Source organism: Somniosus microcephalus, chromosome 6 (genome assembly GCF_052327205.1).
Source record: "Somniosus microcephalus isolate GS21.2 chromosome 6, FLI_Smic_1.0, whole genome shotgun sequence".
Lineage (NCBI taxonomy): Eukaryota > Metazoa > Chordata > Chondrichthyes > Squaliformes > Somniosidae > Somniosus > Somniosus microcephalus.
The window spans coordinates 120,309,782-120,333,588 of NC_140992.1; the positions used below are offsets into that span (position 1 = coordinate 120,309,782).

Genomic DNA, 23,807 nt, shown 5'->3' on the forward strand with positions numbered 1-23,807 from the left:
CTGCTGGGGGCTCAATCACAATCCCGGGTGGGACACACTGCTGGGGGCTCAATCACAATCCAGGGTGGGACACACTGCTGGAGGCTCAATCACAGTCCAGGGTGGGGCACACTGCTGGGTGCTCAATCATAATCCAGGGTCGGACACACTGCTGGAGGCTCAGTCACAATCCAGGGTGGGACACACTGCTGGGTGCTCAATCATAATCCAGGGTAGGACACACTGCTGGGTGTAGCGTATGTGCTTTAAGTCAGAACTACTTTTTACAGCCCCTGTATACTGTAGTACCGGCAGTGACCACACCGGTATATAAGCTGTGCGCATGCCTCTGTACCCCAGTCTAGAGATTACCCTCCTCCAGTAAAGACCTGTTATTTGTTTATGTACAGCATCCGTGTAATTATTTATCCACTGAACCACGGATCTAACACTGGGGGCTCAGTCACAATCCAGGGTGGGACACACTGCTGGGGGCTCAGTCACAATCCAGGGTGGGGCACACTGCTGGGGGCTCAGTCACAATCCAGGGTGGGACACACTGCTGGGGGCTCAGCCCCCGTCCAGGGTGGGGCACACTGCTGGGGGCTCAGTCACAATCCAGGGTGGGACACACTGCTGGGGGCTCAGACCCCGTCCAGGGTGGGGCACACTGCTGGGGGCTCAGCCCCCGTCCAGGGTGGGGCACACTGCTGGAGGCTCAGTCACAATCCAGGGTGGGACACACTGCTGGAGGCTCAGTCACAATCCAGGGTGGGGCACACTGCTGGGGGCTCAGCCCCCGTCCAGGGTGGGGCACACTGCTGGGGGCTCAGTCACAATCCAGGGTGGGGCACACTTCTGGGTGCTCAATCACAATCCAGGGTGGGGCACACTGCTGGGGGCTCAGTCCCCGTCCAGGGTGGGACACACTGCTGGGGGCTCAATCACAATCCAGGGTGGGACACACTGCTGGGGGCTCAGTCACAATCCAGGGTGGGACACACTGCTGGGGGCTCAATCACAATCCAGCTCTCAGTTCTGGCACGCAGGCTTCTTATTCTCCTTTTGAACCCAGCATCGGTAATGAGAATTTCACAGTCAGCTTCAGCACAGGTTAGATACAAAGAATAGCTCCCTCTACACTGCCCCATCAAACAATCCCAGGGCAGGTACAGCACAGGTTAGATACAGTGTAAAGCTCCCTCTACACTGTCCCATCAAACACTCCCAGGGCAAGTACAGCACGGGTTAGATACAGTGTAAAGCTCCCTCTACACTGTCCCATCAAACACTCCCAGGGCAGGTACAGCATGGGTTAGATAGAGAGTAAAGCTCCCTCTACACTGTCCCCATCAAACACTCCAGGGCAGGTACAGCACAGGTTAGTTACAGAGTAAAGCTCCCTCTACACTGTCCCATCAAACACTCCCAGGGCAGGTACAGCATGGGTTAGATACAGAGTAAAGCTCCCTCTACACTGTCCCATCAAACACTCCGAGGGAAGGTACAGCACGGGTTAGATACTGAGGGGCCAATTTTAACTCGGAACGGGAGCAGGGAACCACGAGGATTTTATTTGTAAGGCCTCGTTTAAATGCCGCCAGTCCAACTCCTGCCTGGAACAGGCACAAAGAGGCATGAGAGAGGCAACTAGCAGACGAAGATTGGGCAGTTAAGGGCTTCCAGATAAGTGGCCAGGAGGGGGTTTTGAGAGTGAAATCTGGGGAATTGAATGCCACAACTTTCCTCGTCGGACCCAAAGGAGCACTCTCACTCCTCCCCGTCCTGCAAAGCAAAGTTCTAGCATTACCTGAAAGGCCACTCCTGTCTGCAGATCAGCTGCAGACTGCTTTGTCCTAGCAGGAAAGCTGTGCAACTTCACCACTCAGGCCACGGTTAAAACTGCATTGGAGTCCTACTCACGTAATAGGATCCCGATTTGCATGAATTTAGGCAGCTGCCTCATCTGCCTGCAAAATCTCTGCAGGTTGATATGAGAAATGGCCAGGATCTAAGTGTGTAAGTAATCTGTTCATTTTTAACTGCCCACCCGCCCGGTTTCTGTTGGGCAGGTAGGGTTAAAATTGACTCTAGAATAAAGGTCCCTCTACACTGTCCCATTGTATGGGGCTTAGTGCCCTGTCACTGCTCACTATGCCTTTTACACCCATGAATACTGGCCTGTGGTGGTGTCAGTACAATTCCTTTTTGTTGTCAAGCTCAGTGGCTGCCTCAGTAACAATAGCAAATAAAATTAATCAAGGTAATAATTTGTGAATTTTTATCATACCTTCTTGTAATTTCATGACTTTTAAAAAGGATTCCTGATGGTAAAAAACTTTAGAAGTTAATTCCATTGTTTAATGTGGTGTAAATGGTTATGGATGATGAAAGCCAGTCCAGTGAGCCAGTTCATAATGAGCAAAGCATGGCCATTTTTTTCAGGAGTTTCGTGGAAAACTGGAAGCCATTCAGGATGTAATCAGCTCTTTGAAGAAGCAGTTGGGAGACAGCGAGAGTGAACGGAGACTACTGGAGCAGAAGATGGTAAAGCTGAAAGACGAAGCTGAAGATTCAAGCCGAGCCAAGGACAACGCCAAGAGGGATGCTGCCCGCTACCAATCCTCTCTGGAAATCATTGGAAGGTGGGAGTTGACCTTCTATTTGGCAAAGGCAGGATGAGCCAGACTTTGTTAGAGATGAATTCAGGGCTGTGCCTTTGAGTGTTAAAGAGACGTTTCTGTTTTTTCAAGATGTAATCAAAGTGAAATAACTGAAACCAGGTTCCTTCTTTTGCCTGGTGTCACCACCCCTTTGTGAAGTGAAGACATTTGGTGTGTTTTGTAAAATGATATTACATATGTACAGAACTCCTACCAAATGAAAAATCTGGGACAAGTACAACTGAGTCCAGAACTTGACTTCAGCCAAAATGAGTGTCACTAATAAACCACAACTCTACTAATAAACAGAAGGTGAAAATTCCAAGGGTTTGTTGTTAGTAACAAGCCCCCCTAGTGAGATGGTATCTGTCTTACCCGGAGCTCATTCTTTCTCTCTCTTTCTAGCACATACTGCTCTCAATATTGGTCCGTATTTTCCGATCGGAGGCTTCCCGCGTGCAAAGGCCTCCGATCTGGAAAAAATCTACGCACTTACCTGAGGGCTCCCGAGGTGCGTATAGTTCCGATGCTGGGCCTCTCCAAACTCCAAGTGCGCAGGGCCTACATATCCCAGGGGCGCAGGCGGTTCACAAGCGTCCCTGGAATCACGTGGGCCATGGGGAGCCAATCAAAGAAAGGAATCTCCCTTCATACACTTGACAGATAGACCTGTCAAATATATGAATGGAGATCAATGAAAAAAATAGTAAAACTTTAAATACATTTTTTAGAAAACCATCACCTTTTTAAAATTAGTTGAAATTACAATAAATTAAATATTTTAAACAAAAATTTAATTTTTTGAAAAAAATAATTAAAGTTTTTTACGGGGCTTAAAATAAACTTACCTTTTTTAAAGTATTTTTAAATGATAAATGACTGAAAACATTTTTTTACTTTTTTCAACTCTTATCCTGGTAAAAACAGGCCTTATGCCTGCTTTTACCAGGCGTAAGATTTCTAAGGGTTTTCTGCGGGCAGAGGTTCTCCAGAAAGCGGAACTATCCACCCGCAGAGGCCCTTCTCCAGGGCAGGCATCCGATCTGTCAAGAGCATTCTTGACAGATTGGAAATGCCGGTTTTCAGCCCTGCACTGTGCATGCCTGAAACCGGCATTTCCGATGTCCCTACGGGTGGGTACACAGCGAGTACACACCCATATGGATCGGAATATCCGGGAGGTTATATATTTTTCTTGATGTATTTCCTCGTCTCCACTCCATATCTGTCAATGAAATTTTATTATTTTCCAAGATGGCTGCCTGCTGCCTACACTGTGCTGTGTCACCCTGCAAGGAAGAACACAAGAACATAAGAAATAGGAGCAGGACTAGGCTATTTAGCCCCTCAAGCCTGCTCCGCCATTCAATAAGATCATGGCTGACCTTCTACCTCAACTCCACTTTCCTGCACTATCACCATACCCCTTGATTCTCTTAATACCCAAAAAACTATTGATATCTGTCTTGAATATACTCAATGAATGAGCCTCCACAGCCCTCTGGGATAGAGAATTCCAAAGATTCACCACACTTTGAGTAAAGAAATTTCTCCTCATCTCAGTCCTAAATGGCCGACCCCTTATTCTGAGACTGTGACCCCTGGTTCTAGACTCCCCAGCCAGGAGAAATACCCTCCCTGAATCTATTCTATCAAGCCCTGTAAGAATTTTGTATGCTTCAATGAGATCACTTCTCATTCTTATAAACCCTAGAGAATATAGGCCTAGTCTAATCAATCTCTCCTCATAGGACAGTCCCACCGTCCCAGGAATCAGTCTGGTGAACCTTCGTTGCACTCCCCCTATGGAAAGTATATCCTTCCTTAGGTAAGGAGACCAAAACTGTACACAATACTCCAGGTGTGGTCTCACCAGGGCCTCATAGAATTGCAGTAAGATGTCTTTACTCTTATACTCAAATCCTCTTGTAATGAAGCCGAACATACTATTTGCTTTCCTAATTGCTTGCTGTACCTGTAGGTTAACTTTCAGTGATTCGTGTACAAGGGCACCCAGGTTCCCTCTGAACACCAACATGTCCCAATCTCTCACCATTTAAAAAATACACTGCTTTTCTATTTTTCCTACCAAAGTGGACAACTTCACATTTCTCCACATTATATTCCATTTGCCATGTTCTTGCCCACTCACTTAGCTTGTCTCTATTCCCTTGAAGCCTCTTTGCATCCTCCTCACAACTTACATTCCCACCTAGCTTTGTATCATCAGCAAACTTGGATATATTGCATTTGGTCCCCTCATCCAAATCATTGATATAAATTGTGAATAGCTGAGGCCCAAGCACTGTTCCTTGTGGTACCCCACTAGTTACAGCCTGCCAACCCAAAAATGACCCGTTTATTCCGACTCTCTGTTTTCTGTCGGTTAATCAATCCCCAATCCATGCTGGTATAATACCCCAATCCCATGAGCCCTAATTCTGCTTAATAACCTCTTGTGTGGCACCTTATCAAATGCCTTCTGGAAATCCAAATACACCATTCCAGAATCTATGGAATTTTGGAAGATGACAGCCAATGCCTCTACTATCTCTATAGCCACCTCTTTCAAAACCCTAGGATGTAGGCCATCAGGTCCAGGGGATTTATTGGCTTTCAGTCTGATTAATTTCTCCAGTACTCCAATACACTGCTCTAAAGCCTTGACATTTCTCTTGCTGCTTTTAAATTTACTCTTTCATGAATCCACCCACCCCCCTTATTAAATTAAAGCCCTGCCTGCTGCCCTAGTTATTTGGTTCGCCAGGACACTGGTCCCAGCCCAGTTTAAGTGGAGCCCATCCTAACGGCACAGTGCCCCATGAACTGAAACCCCTTCCTCCCACACCATGCTTTGAGCCACGCATTTAAACCTCTAATCTGTGTGTCCATATGCTAATATGCGCATGGCTCAGGTAACAATCCAGAGCTTATTATCTTTGAGTTTCTGCTTTTTAATTTGGATCCTAGCTCCTCAAACTCCCTCAGCAGAACCTCACTCCTAGTTCTACCTATGTCGTTGGTTCCTACGTGAACCATGACAACTGAATCCTCCCCTTCCCACTCCAAGTTCTGATCCAGCCGTGAGCAGATGTCTTTAACCCTGGCACCAGGTAGGCAATACAGCCTTCGGAACTCTCGGTTGCAGCTGCAGAGAACAGTATCTATCTCCCTGACTATACTGTCCCTTGCCACAAGTACATTCCCTTTCACTCCCTGCACTTGAATGGCCTCTTGCACCATGGTGCCAAAGTACGAGATGTCAGTGGCAGAGATCATTAATTAAATCCCAATCAAATCTACCTCCGGTTCTGATAAGACAAATAAAATGGTAAAGAAAGACCTTGCTTTTATATAGCGCTGTGTGCAACCTCAGGAGGCCCCAAAGCGCTTTACAGCCAATGAAGTACTTTTCGAAGAGTAGTCACTGTTGTAGTGTAGGAAACGCGGCAGCCAATTTGCACACGGCAAGGTCCCACAAACAGCAATGAGATAATGACCAGATAATCTGTTTTAATGATGTTGATTGAGGGTAACTCCCTTGCTCTTCTTCAATATTGTGCCTTGGGATCTTTTGCGTCAACCTGAGAGAGCAGACAGCGCCTCGGTTTAACGTTTCATCCGAAAGACGGCACCTCCGACGGTGCAGCACTCCCTCAGTACAGCACTGGAGTGTCAACCTAGATTTTTGTGCTCAAGTCTCTGGATCCGTAACCTTCTGACTCAGAGGCAAGAGCGCTATCTACTGAGCTGCGGCTGACACCCAAATGAATTTGAGTCCATTTCCTCCCTGCTGCCCAGAGACATGAGTGGAAATGTGTTTAAACAGAGAATGCCACTTTGTACAACCAAATAAAATTAAGGAACATGGGCCTAGAAATTCAGTTTGGGCCCGTCAGCTGGCTTGCGCCCAAAAGTTAGCGCTGCACGCGGAGCCAGTTGCGCCCGTGAGATATTCCGTTTTTGCGCCCCAAGTCGGAACCGGGCGCTGTTCCAGGGTGTGCCCGCCCCTGCTTGGGGCGCTGAAACTGAATTTCAGCGCTCTAGGTGCCGCTGCGCCACCCGATGCGGTGCGGCAGGCTGCGGTACTGCAGGCCTCCTCCTTCTCTTAAGGTGGAGGTGCCTGCAACGGGGAGGTCGCCGCTGGATTGTGCCAGCAAATGAGCCCGGCACCACGGAGAAGTGCCGGGCTCGCGGAAAGCAGCCGGCAATGCCGCGGGGGGGGTGGTGGAGGAGGCCGGGGAAGGAGGTGTGGGCAGGCGGCTGCCGAAAAAGCGGCCGGCCGCACCTCCACCTTTATGCGCCCCACTAAGGCTGCAGTAAGGCCCTGGTCTCCGGATGTTAGTAGCGGCCGCCACGGAGGAGGCGGCGGCAACTGAATATGGGGGTCGGGCTGGCATCGGGGCGGAAACGGGGCACTGCGCACACCGATGATGTCATCGGTGCCGGCGCAGCGCTACCGGCTACCGCCGCCATTACCGCCGAGCTCAATATCAGCGCAACCTCCTCTACTGACGCAAAGGCCCTCTTTGGGCCTTAACTGGGCGCAAAGCCCACTGAATTTCTAGGCCATGTTTCCTAATAGTTTTGAGACCGTAGAGTGTATTCATGTGAATACTCATGCATTGGTCAGGAGAAAAACTTGCTTCATGGAATTCTGCCAATTGGAAACTCAAAGCCTCTTTGTAGATTTGGTAATGCAGCCGAGTGGGTAGAAGAACACCTAGTAAGATTGTTGTGTTTTGACTCAATTCCATCCAAAGGCTTAAAAAATTTTTTTTTAAACTGTTCTGTAAAGATCCAACCTTGCTTAAGGACCACTCCTCCCTTTCATAAGTAAGTGCAACAAAATTGTCCATAGTTTATGAGTCCTTATCATGTATTGCATTTCTTAGCTTAAAACAGGTTACTTTAAGAAAACACATATACGACCTCTCACTGGCAAACTTGTGCTTCCTATGAAGTGAAAAGCAACCTTGTGCTCAGAGTTATTTGCGTGTCATGGACGAGGAGACCCATTAGTTGCTTCTAGATTACATATGGGACTTCTGCTACATACCCGCATCACTTCAGAACATATAAACAGGAAATGCTGGAAATACTCAGCAGGTCAGGCAGCATCTGTGGAGAGAGAAACAGAGTTAACGTTTCAGGTCGATGACCACTTCAGAAGATGATTGACTTCAGTTGTGCCACACTTTTGTAACAGACTAACCTACCGAACAAGCTTATTCACTGGTAGAATCATTACCAGCAGCAAGCACTAACAACTAACACAGCAGCTTTGAATCAGTTTCTGAAAGTTTAAAAAAAGATAAACCCATCAGTTGAGTTTCTTTGAATTGAGTTGGTCTTCTTTGCAGATCTTTCAATGAAAAGATAGACACACACTGCTCAGAAAGGAAGTAACTGCTCGTTACAACATGTGGATAGGTCAAAGCTGTTATTAAATCGTAGATCAAATGTGTCTGATCGTTATACCCACAAAAACCTTCACACTAGAATAGATTATGTACTTCAAATCAAATCACAGAATCACAGAATCACAGAAACCCCACAGTGCAGATAGAGGCCATTTCGGCCCATCGAGCCTGCACCGACACATATCCCACCCGATCCCCGTAACCCCTACACCAACACATATCCCACCCTATCCCTGTAACCCCACGTATTTAATCCCCCTAACACTAAGGGTCAATTTATCATAGCCAATCAACCTAACCCACACATCTTTGGACTGTGGGAGGAAACCGGAGCACCCGGAGAAAACCCACGCAAACACGGGGAGAATGTGCAAACTCCACACAGACAGTCGCCCGAGGCCGGATTCGAACCCGGGTCAAATCAAATCAAATCAAATCAAATCAACTTTTATTGTCATTGTTAGTGCACAAGTGCAGTACAACGAAATGTAGGCTTGCGGCTCCCGAGAGTGTACATTTAGATTAAGACATTTAAACATTCAACATGCATTTGGCTTGTAATACATTAACATAAACATAACCATAATAAAGTGCATTGGCAGATGTGCAGGCTTTAGAGTTTATTTGTGGAGTTCAGTAGGATGACAGCCCTGGGAAAGAAGCTGTTCCTAAATCTGGTCATATGGGTGCGAATGCATCTGTAGCGTCTCCCAGATGGCAGGAGGGCGAACAGACTGTGGCTGGGGTGGGTAGGGTCTTTGATGATGGACCGTGACCTCCGTAAACAGCGTTTCTGGTATATGTGCTCTATGGTCGATAGCCGGTAGTCCTAGAGTAGGGCTTGAATCCACCACCTTCTGACTCAACAGATGAGAGCACTGTCAAATGAGCCAAATTACAATCCCAGCACTCCCAGAGAGAGTAGATCAGGAAACCATGCACTTGCAGACCATTATTTTCCATCTATAAACTAAAGGTTAGGAAACCATTAGCTGTTAAGAAAACAATATTTCCTGATTGTTGCTTTCTGAGAATACTGACAGCACCCAATAATGTCACCCCTCAGATATATGAATCGATTAAAATCTGTGCCATTCTAGTTGACCATAAATATCATTGCTAACCCTTCTCTGCTGTTGACAGCTGTGGATCACATGCAGTCCAATAAGTACATTGATAAGATCCATTTAAAAGCTTCTTTTCCACCCAGTGTCCTTTTTTTCCCCTCAGTGAAAAGGGTAACTTGGAGAAGCTGGTGCATTCCCTGAACCAGCAAATTGATAACTTGCAGCTGGACATGGAGCGCTTGAAAGCCGTGAATGGTGACCTGCAACGCCAGCGGGATCACCTCGAAGATGAGAAAGAGGAATTACACGAAGACAAGGAGCGAGCCAAGAAAGAAGTCGAGAGAGGGTGAGCAGACAGCAGTGGGGACTGTTTACACATGAATGAGTTAATACTGATGGAAATGTTGAGCATTGGCTGATTGTATATAATGTTAAAGTTAAAGGGAGCACAAAGTAAGGATTTAGGGAATGGGGAAATTTCCTTGTGGGTCTGCTTCTGAGCCTGGCATGTATGGTTATCCAGAGGTCCAGGATTGGTGCTGCCCCTCTTCCGTAGTCTTGTCCGTGCCCAGGTGACCCTGGAAAGAGGGCATGCGGTGTCCACTGGTACGCTTGGGGTCTTCCGTGACCGTTGGGTGTCTGGTAGACATGACAATGACATTATGATTCATTATGGGAGGCCTTCAAAGAGGATATAGTTTGGATACAGAGTAGGCCCATTCTTATGAGGGGGAAAGGAAGGGCATCCAAAGCTAGAGCTCCCTGGATGGCTAAAGATATAGAGGTTAAACTGAAACAAAAACAGGAGGCTTTTGACAATTGTAAGGTTCATAATACAGTAGGGAACCAAGCTGAATGTAGAAAGTACAGAGGAGATCTGAAAAAGGGAATAAGAGGGGCAAAGAGAGAGTATGAGAATAGATTAGTGGCTAACGTAAAAGGTAACCCAAAAGTCATTTCTAAACATATAAATAGTTAAAGGTTAGTCAAACGAAGGGTGGGACGGATTAGGGATGAAAAAGGAGATCTTCTTGTGGAGGCAGAGGGCATGGCTGAGGTACTCAATGAGTATTTTGCATCTGTCTTCACTAGAGAAGAGGATGCTGCCAATGTAGCAATAAAGGAGGAGGCAGCTGTGATATTGGATAGGACAAAAATAGATAAAGGGGACATACTTAAAAGGTTGGCTGTCCTCGAAGCAGAAAAGTCACCTTGTCCAGATGGGATGCATCCTAGGTTACTGAGGGAAGAAAGGGTGGAAATTGCGGAAGCTCTGGCCACAATCTTGCACTCCTCCTTGGATATGAGGGGAGGGGGGGTTCCAGAGGACTGAAGAATTGCAAATGTTACATCCCTGTTTAAAAAAGGAGAGAAAGGAGAGAGATAAGCCCGGCAACTACAGGCCAGTCAGCCTAACGTCGGTGGTGGGGAAAGTTTTAGCAACAATAATCTAGGACAAAATTAATTGGCATTTAGAAAAGTATGTGTTAATAAATGAAAGTCAGCATGGATTTGTTAAAGGCAAATCATATTTGACTAACTTGATTGAGTTCTTTGATGAAGTAGCAGAGAGGGTTGATGGGGGTAGTGCGGTATATGGACTTTCAAAAGGCGTTTAATAAAGTACCACATAATAGGCTTGATAGCAAAATGAAAGGGGTTAAAGGGACAGCAGCAGCATGGATACAACATTGACCAAGGGACAGAAAGCAGAGAGTAGTGGAGGGAAGTATACAGTGGTGTTCCCCAGGGGTCGGTATTGGGACCACTGCTCTTTTTGATATATATTAATGACCTGGACTTGGATATACAGGGTATAATTTCAAAGTTTGCGGATGATATGAAACTTGGAAATGTAGTTAGCAATGAGACAAATAGCAACAGACTTCAGGAGGACATAGACAGACTGGTGAAATGGGCAGACGCATGACAGATGCAAATTAATGCAGAGAAGTGTGAAGTGATATATTTTGGTCGAAAGAACAAGGGGAGGCAATATAAACTAAACTAAACTTAGATGGCTGCAGGAACAGAGAGGCCTGGGAGTGTATGTACACAAATCTTTGAAGGTGGCAGGACAAGTTGAGAAGGTTGTTTAAAAAAGCATATGCGATATTGGCTTTATGAATAGAGGCATAGGGCTGGAATTTGCCTGCTGAGACGAGTTGGGGGCGGGACTGCTGCCTTCCAGGCTCGAGTCCTGCCCCCAGCGACGTCCGACGCACAGACACTATTTTCCCCTGATTGGCCTTGTTAAGCCCGCCCTGCTCTATAAAGCTATCAAATACTGACAATCTGTCTTCTAAGTTGTGAAGTTTTGGTCGCCTTATCTGAGGAAGGATGTTCTTGCCATGGAGGCAGTGCAGCGAAGATTCACCAGGCTGATACCTGGGATGGCAGGAATGACGTATGAGGAGAGATTGGGTCAATTGGGCTTATACTCGCTGGAGTTTAGAAGAATGAGAGGGGATCTCATTGAAACTTATAAAATTCTGACAGGACTGGGCAGACTAGATGCAGGAAGGATGTTGCCGATGGTCAGGGAGTCCAGAACCAGGGGTCACAGTCTAAGAATAAGGGGTAAGCCATTTAGGACAGCAATGAGGAGGAATTTCTTCACCCAGAGAGTGGTGAACCTGTGGAATTCTCTACCACAGAAGGCAGTAGAGGCTAATTCATTAAATATATTCAAGAAGGAGTTGGATATATTTAACTGTAGTGTAATTGGTGGGATTGATTTGATTTAATTTAATTTGAATTAATTAAAGGGTAAGTCATGGCCGGAGAGCTCGGCCCCATGGTATGCTCCTCCTGCGCTATGTGGGAACTCAGGGACACTTCCTGTGTCCCTGACAACCATGTGTGCAGGAAGTGTGTCCAACTGCAGCTACTGGCAGACTGCATTGCGGCACTGGAGCTGCAATTGGATACATACTGGACCATTCGCGATGCTGAGGACATCGTGGATATCACGTTTAAGCAGTTGGTCACACCACAGGCAAAGGTTGCACAGACAGAAAGGGAATGGGTGACCAACAGGCAGAGTAGTAGGCGTAGGCAGGTAGTGCAGGAGTCCCCTGTGGACATCACCCTCTCAAACAGATATACCACTTTGAATACTGTTGAGGAGGATGGCTTATCAGAGGAAGGCAGCAGCAGCCAACTTCCTGGCACAGGACGGGAGGAAAAAGAGGGGTAGAGCTATAGTAATAGGGGATTCTATTGTAAGTGGAATAGATAGGCATTTCTGCGGCCGCAAACGAGACTCCAGGATGGTGTGTTGCCTCCCTGGTGCAAGGGTCAAGGATGTCTCCGAGCGGCTGCAGAACATTTTGGAAGGGGATGGTGAACAGCCAGTTGTCGTGGTGCATATAAGTACCAATGATATAGGTAAAAAACGGGATGAGGTCCTAAAAGCTGAATATAGGGAGTTAGGAGGTAAATTAAAAAATAGGACCTCAAAGGTAGTAATCTCAGGATTGCTACCAGTGCCGTGTGCTAGTCTGAGTAGAAATAGAAGGATATTTCAGATGAATACGTGGCTAGAGGAATGGTGCAAGGAGGAGGGATTCAAATTCCTGGGACATTGGAACCGGTGCTGGGGGAGGTGGGACCAGTACAAACTGGATGGTTTGCAACTGAGCAGGGCCAGGACCGATGTCCTAGGGGGAGTGTTTGCTAGTGCTCTGGGGGAGGGTTTAAACTAAAATGGCAGGGGGTTGGGAACCTGAGCAGGGAGACAGAGGAAAGGGAAACAAGGATAAAAGCAAAAGATAGGAAGGAGAAAAACAAAAGTGGCAGTCAGAGAAATCAACGGTTTAAATCAAACATGGCCACAGTAAATAAGAATTCTAATAGGTCTAAGAGCGTTCAAGAAACAAGCCTGAAGGCTTTGTGTCTTAATGCGAGGAGCATTCGTAATAAGGTGGATGAATTAGCTGCTCAAATAGAGGTAAACGAATATGATTTCACTGAGATTACGGAAACATGACTCCAGGGTGGCCAAGGCTGGGAACTCAACATCCAGGGGTATTCAATATTTAGGAAAGATAGGCAAAAAGGAAAGAGAGGTGAAGTAGCATTGCTGGTTAAAGAGGGGATTAACACAATTGTAAGGAAGGATATTAGCTCTGATGATATGGAATCTGTATGGGTAGAACTGAGAAATACCAAGGGGCAGAAAACGTTAGTGGGAGTGGTATATAGACCTCCAAACAGTAATGCTGAGTTTGGGGATGGCATTAAAAGGGAAATTAGAGAAGCATGCAATAAGGGCACAGCAGTCGTCATGGGTGACTTTAATCTACATATAGATTGGGCTAACCAAATTAGTAACAATACTGTGGAGGAGGAATTCCTGGAGTGTTTATGGGATGGTTTCCTGGACCAATATGTCGAGGAACCAACTAGAGATCAGGCCATCTTAGACTGGGTATTATGTAATGAGAAAGGATTAATTAGCAATCTTGTTGTACGAGGCCCCTTGGGTCGGAGCGATCATAATATGATAGAATTCTTCATTAAGATGGAGAGTGAAGTAGTTGACTCAGAGACTAGGGTCCTGAATTTAAATAAAGGAAACTACGATGGTATGAGGCGCGAGTTGGGTAGGATTGATTGGGGAATGTCACTCAAAGTGTTGACGGTGGATAGGCAATGGCAAACATTCAAAGACCACATGGATGAACTACAGAATTTGTTCATCCCAGTTTGGCATAAAAATAAAACAAAAAGGTGACTCAACCGTGCTAACAAGGGAAATTAGGGATAGCATAAGATCCAAGGAGAGGACATATAAATTGGCCAGAAAAAGCAGTAAACCAGAGGATTGGGAGCAGTTTAGGATTCAACAAAGGAGGACAAAGGGATTAATTAAGAAGGGGAAAATAGAATATGAGAGTAAGCTTTCAGGGAACATAAAAACTGACTGTAAAAGCTCCTATAGATATGAGAAGAGAAAAAGATTGTTGCAGTCAAGCATAGGTCCCTTGCAGTCAGAATCAGGGGAATTAATAATGGGGAACAAAGAAATGGCAGAGCAATAAAATATATATTTTGGTTCTGTTTTCACAAAGGAGGACACAAATAACCTCCCAGAGATGTCAGGGAACATAGGGTCTGATGAAAGGGAGGAACTGAAAGAAATCAGTATTTGTAGGGAAATGGTGTTAGGGAAATTGACGGGATTGAAGGCCGATAAATCCCCAGGGCCTGATAATCTATTTCCTAGGGCATTTAAGGAACACAGACTTCACCGTCCAGGTAGAGATGCCCCAGTAATTAAAACGTCTCTGACAGGGTATCCTACCTCTCTGGACGGGCTCTCCTTCGATGGTCTTCTTCTTTGGTTGATGGCGAGGCAGGGCACAGGAGGCAAGGCGAGAGAGAGCGAATGGCTTCTCGAGAGGCTAGTTATACCCCCCTCGGTAGCCCTTATCTCTACGCTCAATCAGCTCATTCTTTTGTCTGATTTGAGCGGGCTGGAATTAAACAAAAGATATCGATCTTGGCCCATCGACTTGGATGGCCGGTAATCGGTTCCTGCCGGTTCTGCAACTGCTCTCCTTTGTCCAACAGGTTCTTTGATGGGGGCCAGCCCAGTCTCGATGGCCCCGCTGATTATTTTGATTGTTTGAGCAAACACCTTGATGGCTTTTATGCGTAGGTCTGATTGTAATTGGGTTTGTCCCCAATGCATATGCAAAAGCCTTGTCTGGTTTTGTGATCTCCTTGCTGCAGACATTGAAATGCACAAGCTGTTAGCTTACCAGGGTCCGAATTGAAACTGACAGGCTTTCGGTCACGAGGTCTGACCGCAGCCATTTTGTTGTGCCCTGGATTTTAAAACTCAGTCTGACCAGGGTTTCTTTTAAAAGCCAAATAAATCTTCGGGGGAGGCGGGGAGAGAGATGTATGAAATTTTCGAATCCTTCAGTCCCCCCTAGGATACTGAAACTTGCTTGAAGTGTCCAACCAAGATGAGCAAAATTTCTGACCCCCCACAAATAACCTTCCCCTGTACTTACCTATCCATAATCCCTCAGCCCACATTTCCCATACTTAGAGAAAACGCGGTGTACTACAGGCATCTACAGATGGCAAATACGGTTCGTTACAAACAATCCAAGCATGGAGGGGTCCCACACCCCTGCACCACTTGGTACATGACAAAATGTTTATTCTGTAGTATCGAACAGTCACAATCTTTATTAAAATAACACAAGGAAATGAAGAAACAATCTTTATTAAAAATAACAAACAACGACCATCACGTTTAAGTGATGCGACGCAAAACTCAAACGGGTGTCTCTCCTTCCACCCGGGCATAATGTTCCTTCCACACCTTTTTAGTTTTAAACTCTAATCTGGGACCCTTTCTCCTACACTGGATGCACACCAGGTAGAGAACTATCCCTAACTGACACACCACCAGGATGTGGGATGCCATACGGATCCAGGGTGGAACCTCTATATTTTCAAAAACGTCCCACCAGGGTGGGGCCGTAATATCTAAAATGTCGGCCCCTATCTGGACAGTCTTCTGTTCCAGGGTATAGAAGTGTTTTTGTGACACTAAAACGGCTTTTAGCAATTTGATGAGGTGTTCTGGGAGAGGGGGAATCTGATAACCGAAATGCACAACATATTTCTGCAGGTGGGTGAAATTCTCTTTCACAGTGAGGTGAACAGAGGAGGGTTCAGGAATGGGGACAATTCGTAGTTGTGCCACTTGAACTTCTGTCTCGGGTTTGAAACAGAAACTGCTGTCACTCACCGCACACCAGGTATGCTGTCCGTACTGGTAGTGAGGCGCTCCTGTGGTGACACAATATGTCCCACCTCCTATATATGCTACCTGGGGGGGAACATGGCCTTGTGCCATTGCCTCCATGGTGCAATTTATAGGTTTTGCGCCAGCAGCCCTGAACCCGCACTGTGGTTTGGAATAGGCATTCAAGTGCTGGGGACACAGGATTATGTGTGCTCCCCGGCTACGGCTCCCCGAGAGGTCAGTGCCCGTCATAGCATGCTCCCACTTTATGACGTAGGGCGGGACCACTGTAAAATGAATGTGTGCACCCACCTGAATGACTCCAATGTTCCCCACCCTGTACACCGGCGCGGGTTGGGCCGTCCCACCCATGACCGGCATTTTTACAACTATCCCCATGATGGTGTGGTTGGACCGCCCACAGTCCACTGGGACTGGTAGGCCTCCGAAGCTAGCCGGAGCTGGCACGGGCATAATGCATTCTCAAAAGGGTGGAGGGCTGCGAGATGTTTGTTGCTGATCCAGGAGGGGACTAAACCTTGCTTTAAATCCTCCAGATTGCTGCGGCCCTCGCCCAGCAACCATGCCCCATACAGCACGCACACTTCATTCTGCGCAGCTTGGTCAGAAGCGTTTCTGTCCTCCCTAATGAGAGCATTAACCGTTTTGGCATGTTCCTCCAGCTCCGCTATGATCTCCTATAAGTGGAATGTCATGGCCTGGTCCTCATGCAACTCGGAACCCACCACCTCATTCTCATCGATTTAATATTTTCTTTAATTGCGTTTTTAAACCATTAATCTGGGTCTGCAGCTCGATGTCATCTAAGCTGTTGATGACAGAAGACCCCGTGTTAAAACCAGTTAAAACATCGTTAAAAGCACCCCTTCTTTGTCTCCAAATCCCGCCCAAAAGCTCGTGGGTGTATAGTCTGGTTCTGTCAACGTCTGAAAAATCAAACTCATAGAATTTACGGAACATATCTTTTAAGAGGGCTTGATACAACTGCGCGGTCTCTGTGGGGCACCACGCGGGTAGGTTTACCTCGGTGAGGTTTAAAATCACAGAGGCTAACGCGTAGTGCACCCCTTGATACAGCACCTGGTCTGTAGGTACTAGCACCAAGCCGTTCCCTGGTCCCTTGGTGGTGGCGGGGCATCCGTCTACTATCGTCCGTGATGTCGCAGTCGTGGGCAGGAGCTGTCGGGGGCGGGTCACTAGTTCAGTGGCATTAACTGAGATTGGGAAGGATGGGATCGCGCATGCATCCAGGCGAGACTCCCAGTCCATCCCCCTCCCGTTATCTTGCCACTGGCTGTGGAAAATGATGGAAATACCTGTGGGGCAGGCCTTCTCTGATCCCCACATACAGACATAGATCCCCTGATCCGGATCCCACCATTTATCCCCGCACACACTTAACCCCCCATGGGTCCCTGTGATAGTCCAATGAGTGTTGTTCCCCAACCGTTCCCACTCAACTCTGGGCTTCCCCATGCCTTTACTTAATTTCCTGAGCCACCTATTCAGGGGAACGTGTCCCTTGCATGTTAAACGTATCCTTTTGCCCACGGTGACGCTAATCCTGGGAGTGATGATCCGTATCCTGGGGCACAGGAGGGAAGCCTCCCCGTAGGTGAACCCGGTCTGGCTGGAGTACTGGGACTAATTGGATCCCAGCCACCCCGGCCACGTCCCCTCGTGGAAGTAAGCGGTTGTCTCCTCCACCTCCCGTACGCCGCTACCGTCGACCGCCACCGGCGCCAAGTTCCCCGAGCACCCGAAGATGTGGTGGTCCTCGACATCCCCTCTCCTACCGATGCTCAGCCCGAGCAGGGCGAGCAGGATTACGCCTCCGTACATTCCGAAATCTCCTGCAATAGACATAAAGGCATCTAGCCAAGTTCCCTGGAGACTCGCTGGCTTGGGTGACGTATGGTCGGGTCCCGCGACCTCGACTCACATGGACAATACTCTGAGACAGCTTCATACTTAAATCAAAACTAACTGTTCCTTACTTAGAATTAAATTAAAATAGCCTAACTTAACAGTATAAACTTAAACTACTAAAACTATATACATCTGCCGCCCGTCTCCGAGCGGCCAGCCTAATTCCTGCCTGGGCTGTTGCAGGCTGCTCCCTGCAGCGTGGCTGCACTGACCTGCACTTCCGGTCCCTTGCAGTCTGTAGCTGCTAGCTAGGGACCTTTGTCTTCCGACTTCTCTTTAACTCGGGAGGTTGCCCTTTCAAACTGGGGAGCCGGCGACCATGCCTTCCTAGGCTGGGGTGTCCGAGGGGACCTCCTAGGAAGTGCTACTGGTGGAGCTACCCTGGTGAGCGGACGTTTTGCTCGGACCGCATTCCTCGCTGGCTGGGGATCTTCTCCCTGGGGTCCCTCCCCTCCCAAACCTGAACTGGGGACCAGTAATCTCCCACCGCCGGCTGCCGGTGGCTGAGGGTATCCACCTCCAGGTTCAAAACCTGGGTCGGGGGCGGGGCCATCTGGCTCGGGCTCCTCCTCCTTGGAATCCCAAAGGAGGGGGGGAGTGGTCTGAACAAGGTGCTGGGGGACTCCTCCCTTGACGCACGCGACTGCGCCTGCGTGTGCAGCCTGTGTGTGCGCACCCGCTGCGGGCTGAGGATTTCTAACCTCGGGTTGGATCCCAGCTGCCTGCTTCTTCGCCTTCGGCTTAAACAGCTTACATTGGTTGATATGGAACCATTTTGTGCGCCAGGGCAATTTCACTGCATACACCATGGGGCTGGCTTTATCTACTATGCTATAGGGTCCCATGTACAATGGCTCTAAACTCCCCACTCGGGCGTAGTTCCTCACCATTACCTGGTCCCCTATCTCCCATTGGTGACTTTTGTTAGGCTCGAGCAGCAACCGGTTATTCCGGTGCTGCTTCCCCATGCTACCTGCTGCCTACTCGTAAATCTGCTTCAGGCGCTCGAGGAGTGTTCGGGCGAATTTACCCCGATTTACCTCCCGAAGCTGCCCTTCGGTAAGAACTGGGGTTAGGACATGGGTGGGGTTCCGCATAACCCTGCCAGTCATTAACTCGTACGGGGAATACCCTGTACTTTTGGACTGGCTGGCCCGGATCCCCATGAGGACTAGAGGCAGGACCTCCGCCCATTTTTGGGGCGAGTCCACTGTCTCTTTTCTCAGTTTTTCTTTTACAGTGTGGGTCATGCGCTCCACAATCCCTGAGGACTGTGGATTGTGAGCTACGTGCCACTTCCCCTTGATGCCGAGCAGCATAAGGGTGTTCTGCATGACTTGGCCGGTGAAGTGGCTTCCCTGGTTATTATGTCCGTGTGTAATTGAGACACGGACTGCAGGAGTTGGTTATAACAGGTCTTTACTGAGTGGAGACAAACTGGAACTAACTATGCAAAGTTACTACACAGGCTTATATACAGGGGTGGTCACTACTGGTACTGCAGAATACAGGGGCTGCAGAATATAGTTCCTTCTGCAAAGTACATACACTACAATTCCTCCCCTTTTAGCTAAACAGTACATAACATTCGATTAATAATTAAATACATATTTACAATTACAGTTGTCATATACATTAGCTGAAGTTAAGCAATTATAAGTTCAGTCTTTGAGGAGGCTTCCTGATTCTGTCTGGATAACGCCTCTTTGGGGTATCAGGTTCTTCTGGCAAAGTTGATTCGGAATCAACGTCGTTGTTGGGTTCGTCTGCTTCCAATATTCCCGATTCTGAGGTAGATGCAATTGGTACTTCGGTTTCATCACCAGGTGTATCGGATCATGGTGTGGAATTGACGTTTTCCAGTGACTCTAGAATCTGGTCAGCATGGCATCTTACAATGCTCTCTCCAACGTCCACGGTATACATTAGAGGTCCTTGCCGTGTACAGATCGTTCCTGGCTGCCATTTCTCTGTGCGGTAGTCCCGGGCCAAAACTGGTTGACCTATCTTAAAACTCCTGGTCGGCCTTTCATTCATATTCTGAAACTGCCTGTTCTCCACACCTCTTCTGATGTTTGGCTTAACCAAATCCAAGCGGCATCGTAGTCTTCGATTGAAGAACATCATGGCTGGAGTTTGGTTGGTAACCGCATGTGTCGCATTCCGGTAGGCAAACAAGAAGTTATCCACCTTGTGTTGTAGGGGTGTGTCTTCATTACACATTGCCTTGATAGCCTTCTTGAATGTTTGAACGAACCTCTCAGCCAATCCATTGGTGGCTGGATGATATGGGGCGGATGTGTAATGCTTAACACCATTGTTCTTTAAGAACCTCCGGAACTCTTCAGACACAAACTGTGGTCCATTGTCGGAGCAAATCTGTTCAGGCAGCCCATTTCTGGCGAATATGGTTCGTAAGACTGTGATAGTTTTTTCTGTGGTGGTTGAGGACATTTTTATTACCTCTGGCCACTTTGAATGTGCATCCACCGCAATTAAAAACATCGAGTCCATAAATGGACCAGCAAAATCAATGTGCACCCTTTGCCATGGAGATGAGGGCCACTCCCATGGATGTAGAGGGGCTTGTGGTGGGGTGTTTTGGACCTTCTGGCATCCTGTACAGCTCTTGGTCATCTCTTCGATTTCTCTATCGATTCCCGGCCACCACACAAACGCTCTGGCTAAGTTCTTCATTTTTACCCCTCCCAGATGACCCTCATGAAGCTCATTGAGCACTCTATCCTTCAATTTGGGTGGAATTACTACTCTGGATCCACACATCAAGGTTCCTCTGCACACTGACAGCTGTTCTCTTCTCGGCGAGAATGCTGGCAACAGTGGTTCGCCATGTGCTGGCCATCCCTTCACCGTTAAATCATAGACCCAGGAGAGTGTTGGGTCATTTCGTGTTTCCTTTTCTATGTTTGCATTTGTCACAGGTAGACATTCGACTATGGTCGAGTGGAATATCTCCACTGGATCCACTGCAGGTGCTTCTTCCACCGTCGGCAACAGTAGGCGCAACAATCCATCAGCATTCCCATGCTGTTTAGTTCCTTTGTACTCGATGTCATATTGGTGTGCCCCGAGGAAAAGGGACCACCTCTGTAGCCATTATGCTGTCATTATCGGGACGCCCTTCTGAGGGTTGAAAATGGAGACAAGAGGTTGATGATCAGTTAGTAGAGTAAATTTCTGACCGTGCAGATAATGATTGAACTTCTTCACCCCCCACACCAGGCTGAGGGCCTCTCTGTCAATCTGGGCGTAGTTACGCTCGGCTGAAGTTAACAAGCGTGACGCAAAAGCTATCGGCCTCTCTGAGCCATCAAGGAATTTATGTGACAGTACTGCTCCAATGCCGTAGGGAGACGCATCACACGCCCGTCTTATTGGTAGTGATGGGTTGTAGTGAGCCAATACTTCTCTTGAAGTGATTAGGTCTTTACTCGTCTGAAAGGCCTGCTTACATTCATCGCTCCATTTCCATGCTACTCCAATTTGTAGTAGGGCGTTCAGTGGGTGCAGAATTGTGGACAAATTCGGCAAAAACTTATGGTAGTAATTCATCAATCCGAGGAATGACCTCAGTTGCGACACATTTTCAGGCGCTGGAGCCTTAACTATCGCTTCAATTTTGTCAGGGGACTTATGTAACCCCTCTTTATCAATCACGTGGCCACAATACGATATCTGTTTCTTAAAAAATTTGCACTTGGGGCGATTGGCTCATAGCCCATGTTCTCTTAGTCTAGTGAGCACCTGCTCTAGGTTGGCAAGGTGTTCACTGTCACCTTCACCTGTCACTAGGATGTCGTCCAAGTAACACTGAGTCCCCGGAATCCCTTGCAGCACTTGTTCCATCGCTCTTTGCCATATCGCCGGAGCTGATGCTACTCCGAATACCAGTCAATTATACTGGTAAAGACCTTTGTGAGTGTTTATCATGAGATACTTCTGAGAGGATTCTTCAACCTCCATCTGCAAATATGCTTGTGCTCGGTCAATTTTTGTAAAACGCTTCCCTTCAGATAGTGAGGCGAAGGTATCTTCTCTCCTTGGAAGAGGATATTGTACTGTGTGAAGGACTGGGTTCACCGTCACCTTGAAGTCCCCACAGATGCAAACCTTCCTTGGCTCCTCAGACTTATTGTTTAACGTTTTCTTCATGACAGGAATGATGGGTGTCACCTACTCGCTCCAGTCTACCTTAGATAACATGCCTGCATTCTCCAGATTCTCCAGCTCTGCCTCGACGGATGGGCGAATTGCATATGGTACCGGTCTTGCTTTGAAAAACTTGGGAATTGCAATCTCTTCTATTTTTATTGAGGCGGTTACGCCTTTAAGAGTTCCCAGTTCTTGTTGAAATACCTCTTTGGCGTTAGCTAAGATTTTTGACAATCGTCCAGGTGTGACGTCGTCATCCTTTTTACCAGCCACCGTCAGTGCCTGAATGGAGTGCCAGTCTAAACTTATCTTTCTGATCCATTCACGTCCCAATAACGGTGATCCACCATCTTGCAGTATGTACAGATACAATTTCTGTATTTCCTTGCCGTTGTATTCGACAGGCACACTTATTTTCCCTCTGGGGTATACTTTCTGCCCCGTATACGTCTTCAAGACAATGGATGTGTCTTTCAAGGGTATGTGTGAGAATAGCCGCTCGTAGTCTCGTCGATTCATGATGGTCAGGGCTGATCCTGTATCCAATTCCATTTTGACTTGGGACCCTGCTATCATGAGGGTGACCCAAATGGTTCGGTGATCCTCTTTTGCGATTATGTTGTGAAGTTTGAGACAGCTTAGTCTCTTGTTCCCGGATTCACTATCGCTCTTCTGATCTTCGGAACTACTGTCTGTCATCTTTTGTACTTTCCTGTACTGTTCCTTAGTAGCTTTTTTGTTGTCGTTAGTCTTCTTCCTGGACCTGCAAACTCGTGCAATGTGTCCCATCTTTCCGCATTGCCTGCATATTTTGTCCTTGGACCAGCAGTCCTTCTGGTCATGGGTTGTTCTGCCGCAGCGATAACATTTTTCAAATCCCCGTGTCATTTCGTGGGTGCCGTATTCCTGTGGCTTTTGCTGTATTTCCACAGCTCCCCTTGCTGCTGCTTCGTACGATACTGCCACGCTGAAAGCCTTATCTAGCGTCAGCTCTTTCTCTGAGAGTAACCTCTTCTGGGTTCCTTCACTCAGGAGTCCACAGACAAATTTGTCCCATAGGGTATCTGTCAGTCCTGCTCCGAACTGGCAGTGCTTTGATAGCTTGCGTAGTTCCGTAATGTAATCAGCATTGCTCTCATCTTTATGCTGATTTCTCCTATGGAATTTAAATCTTTCTGCTATCAGCAGTGGTGTAGGATTTAGGTGTTCCTGTAGGATATCAACAATTTCATTAAAACTCTTCGCCATTGGTTTGGCTGGAGTAATCAGGTTCCGCAATAGGCCGTACGTTCTTGCGCCCATTAAGTTTAGTAGTACCGATGCCTTTTTCTCCTCGGCTATTTTGTTTGCCTCGAAATATACTTTGACTCTTTCCACATACGTGGTCCAGTCTTCTGTTGCATTATCGAAGGCAGTGATATTGCCAGTCTTCGGCATCTTGGAAATCTAAGATGGCGCCTCCCGCGCTTTGCCTTCTTCCCCGATTTAACAAAATGGCGCCTCCCGCGCTTTCCGTCTCCTCCGCTGCTGCTAGCGCTGTTGCTGGCATTTTATGCCTTGATGGCGACGCCCTATGGTCTTCGAGCACTTCCCCCCACGCTGCTGCTAACACTGCTCTCCGCGGTTCCCGTGGCAAACTGCAGCTCCTCGCGGCTTTCTGCGTTTCTAATTTCTTTTATTTCCCCGCCGTCGGAGCAACCCTGCGGGACACTTTCCTCCCTCTTCTCGGGTCTGTACGCTGCCCGGCTTCGTACCACCGGCCGCGCCCTGTGTGCTCCAC

General features: G+C 47.5%; 1 protein-coding gene across 1 annotated transcript in view; it reads left to right on the forward strand.

Moving 5' to 3' along the window:
• The first annotated feature begins 2,419 nt into the window (after positions 1-2,419).
• The window catches only part of LOC147116046 (uncharacterized), a 487,956-nt gene continuing 466,568 nt past the window's right edge, over positions 2,420-23,807 (forward strand). The window contains exons 1-2 of the mRNA XM_085990760.1: positions 2,420-2,624; positions 9,296-9,478. Coding sequence (XP_085846886.1) covers positions 2,524-2,624; positions 9,296-9,478 — 284 coding nt within the window. The 5' untranslated portion in view covers positions 2,420-2,523. The remainder of the gene's footprint in view (positions 2,625-9,295; positions 9,479-23,807) is intronic.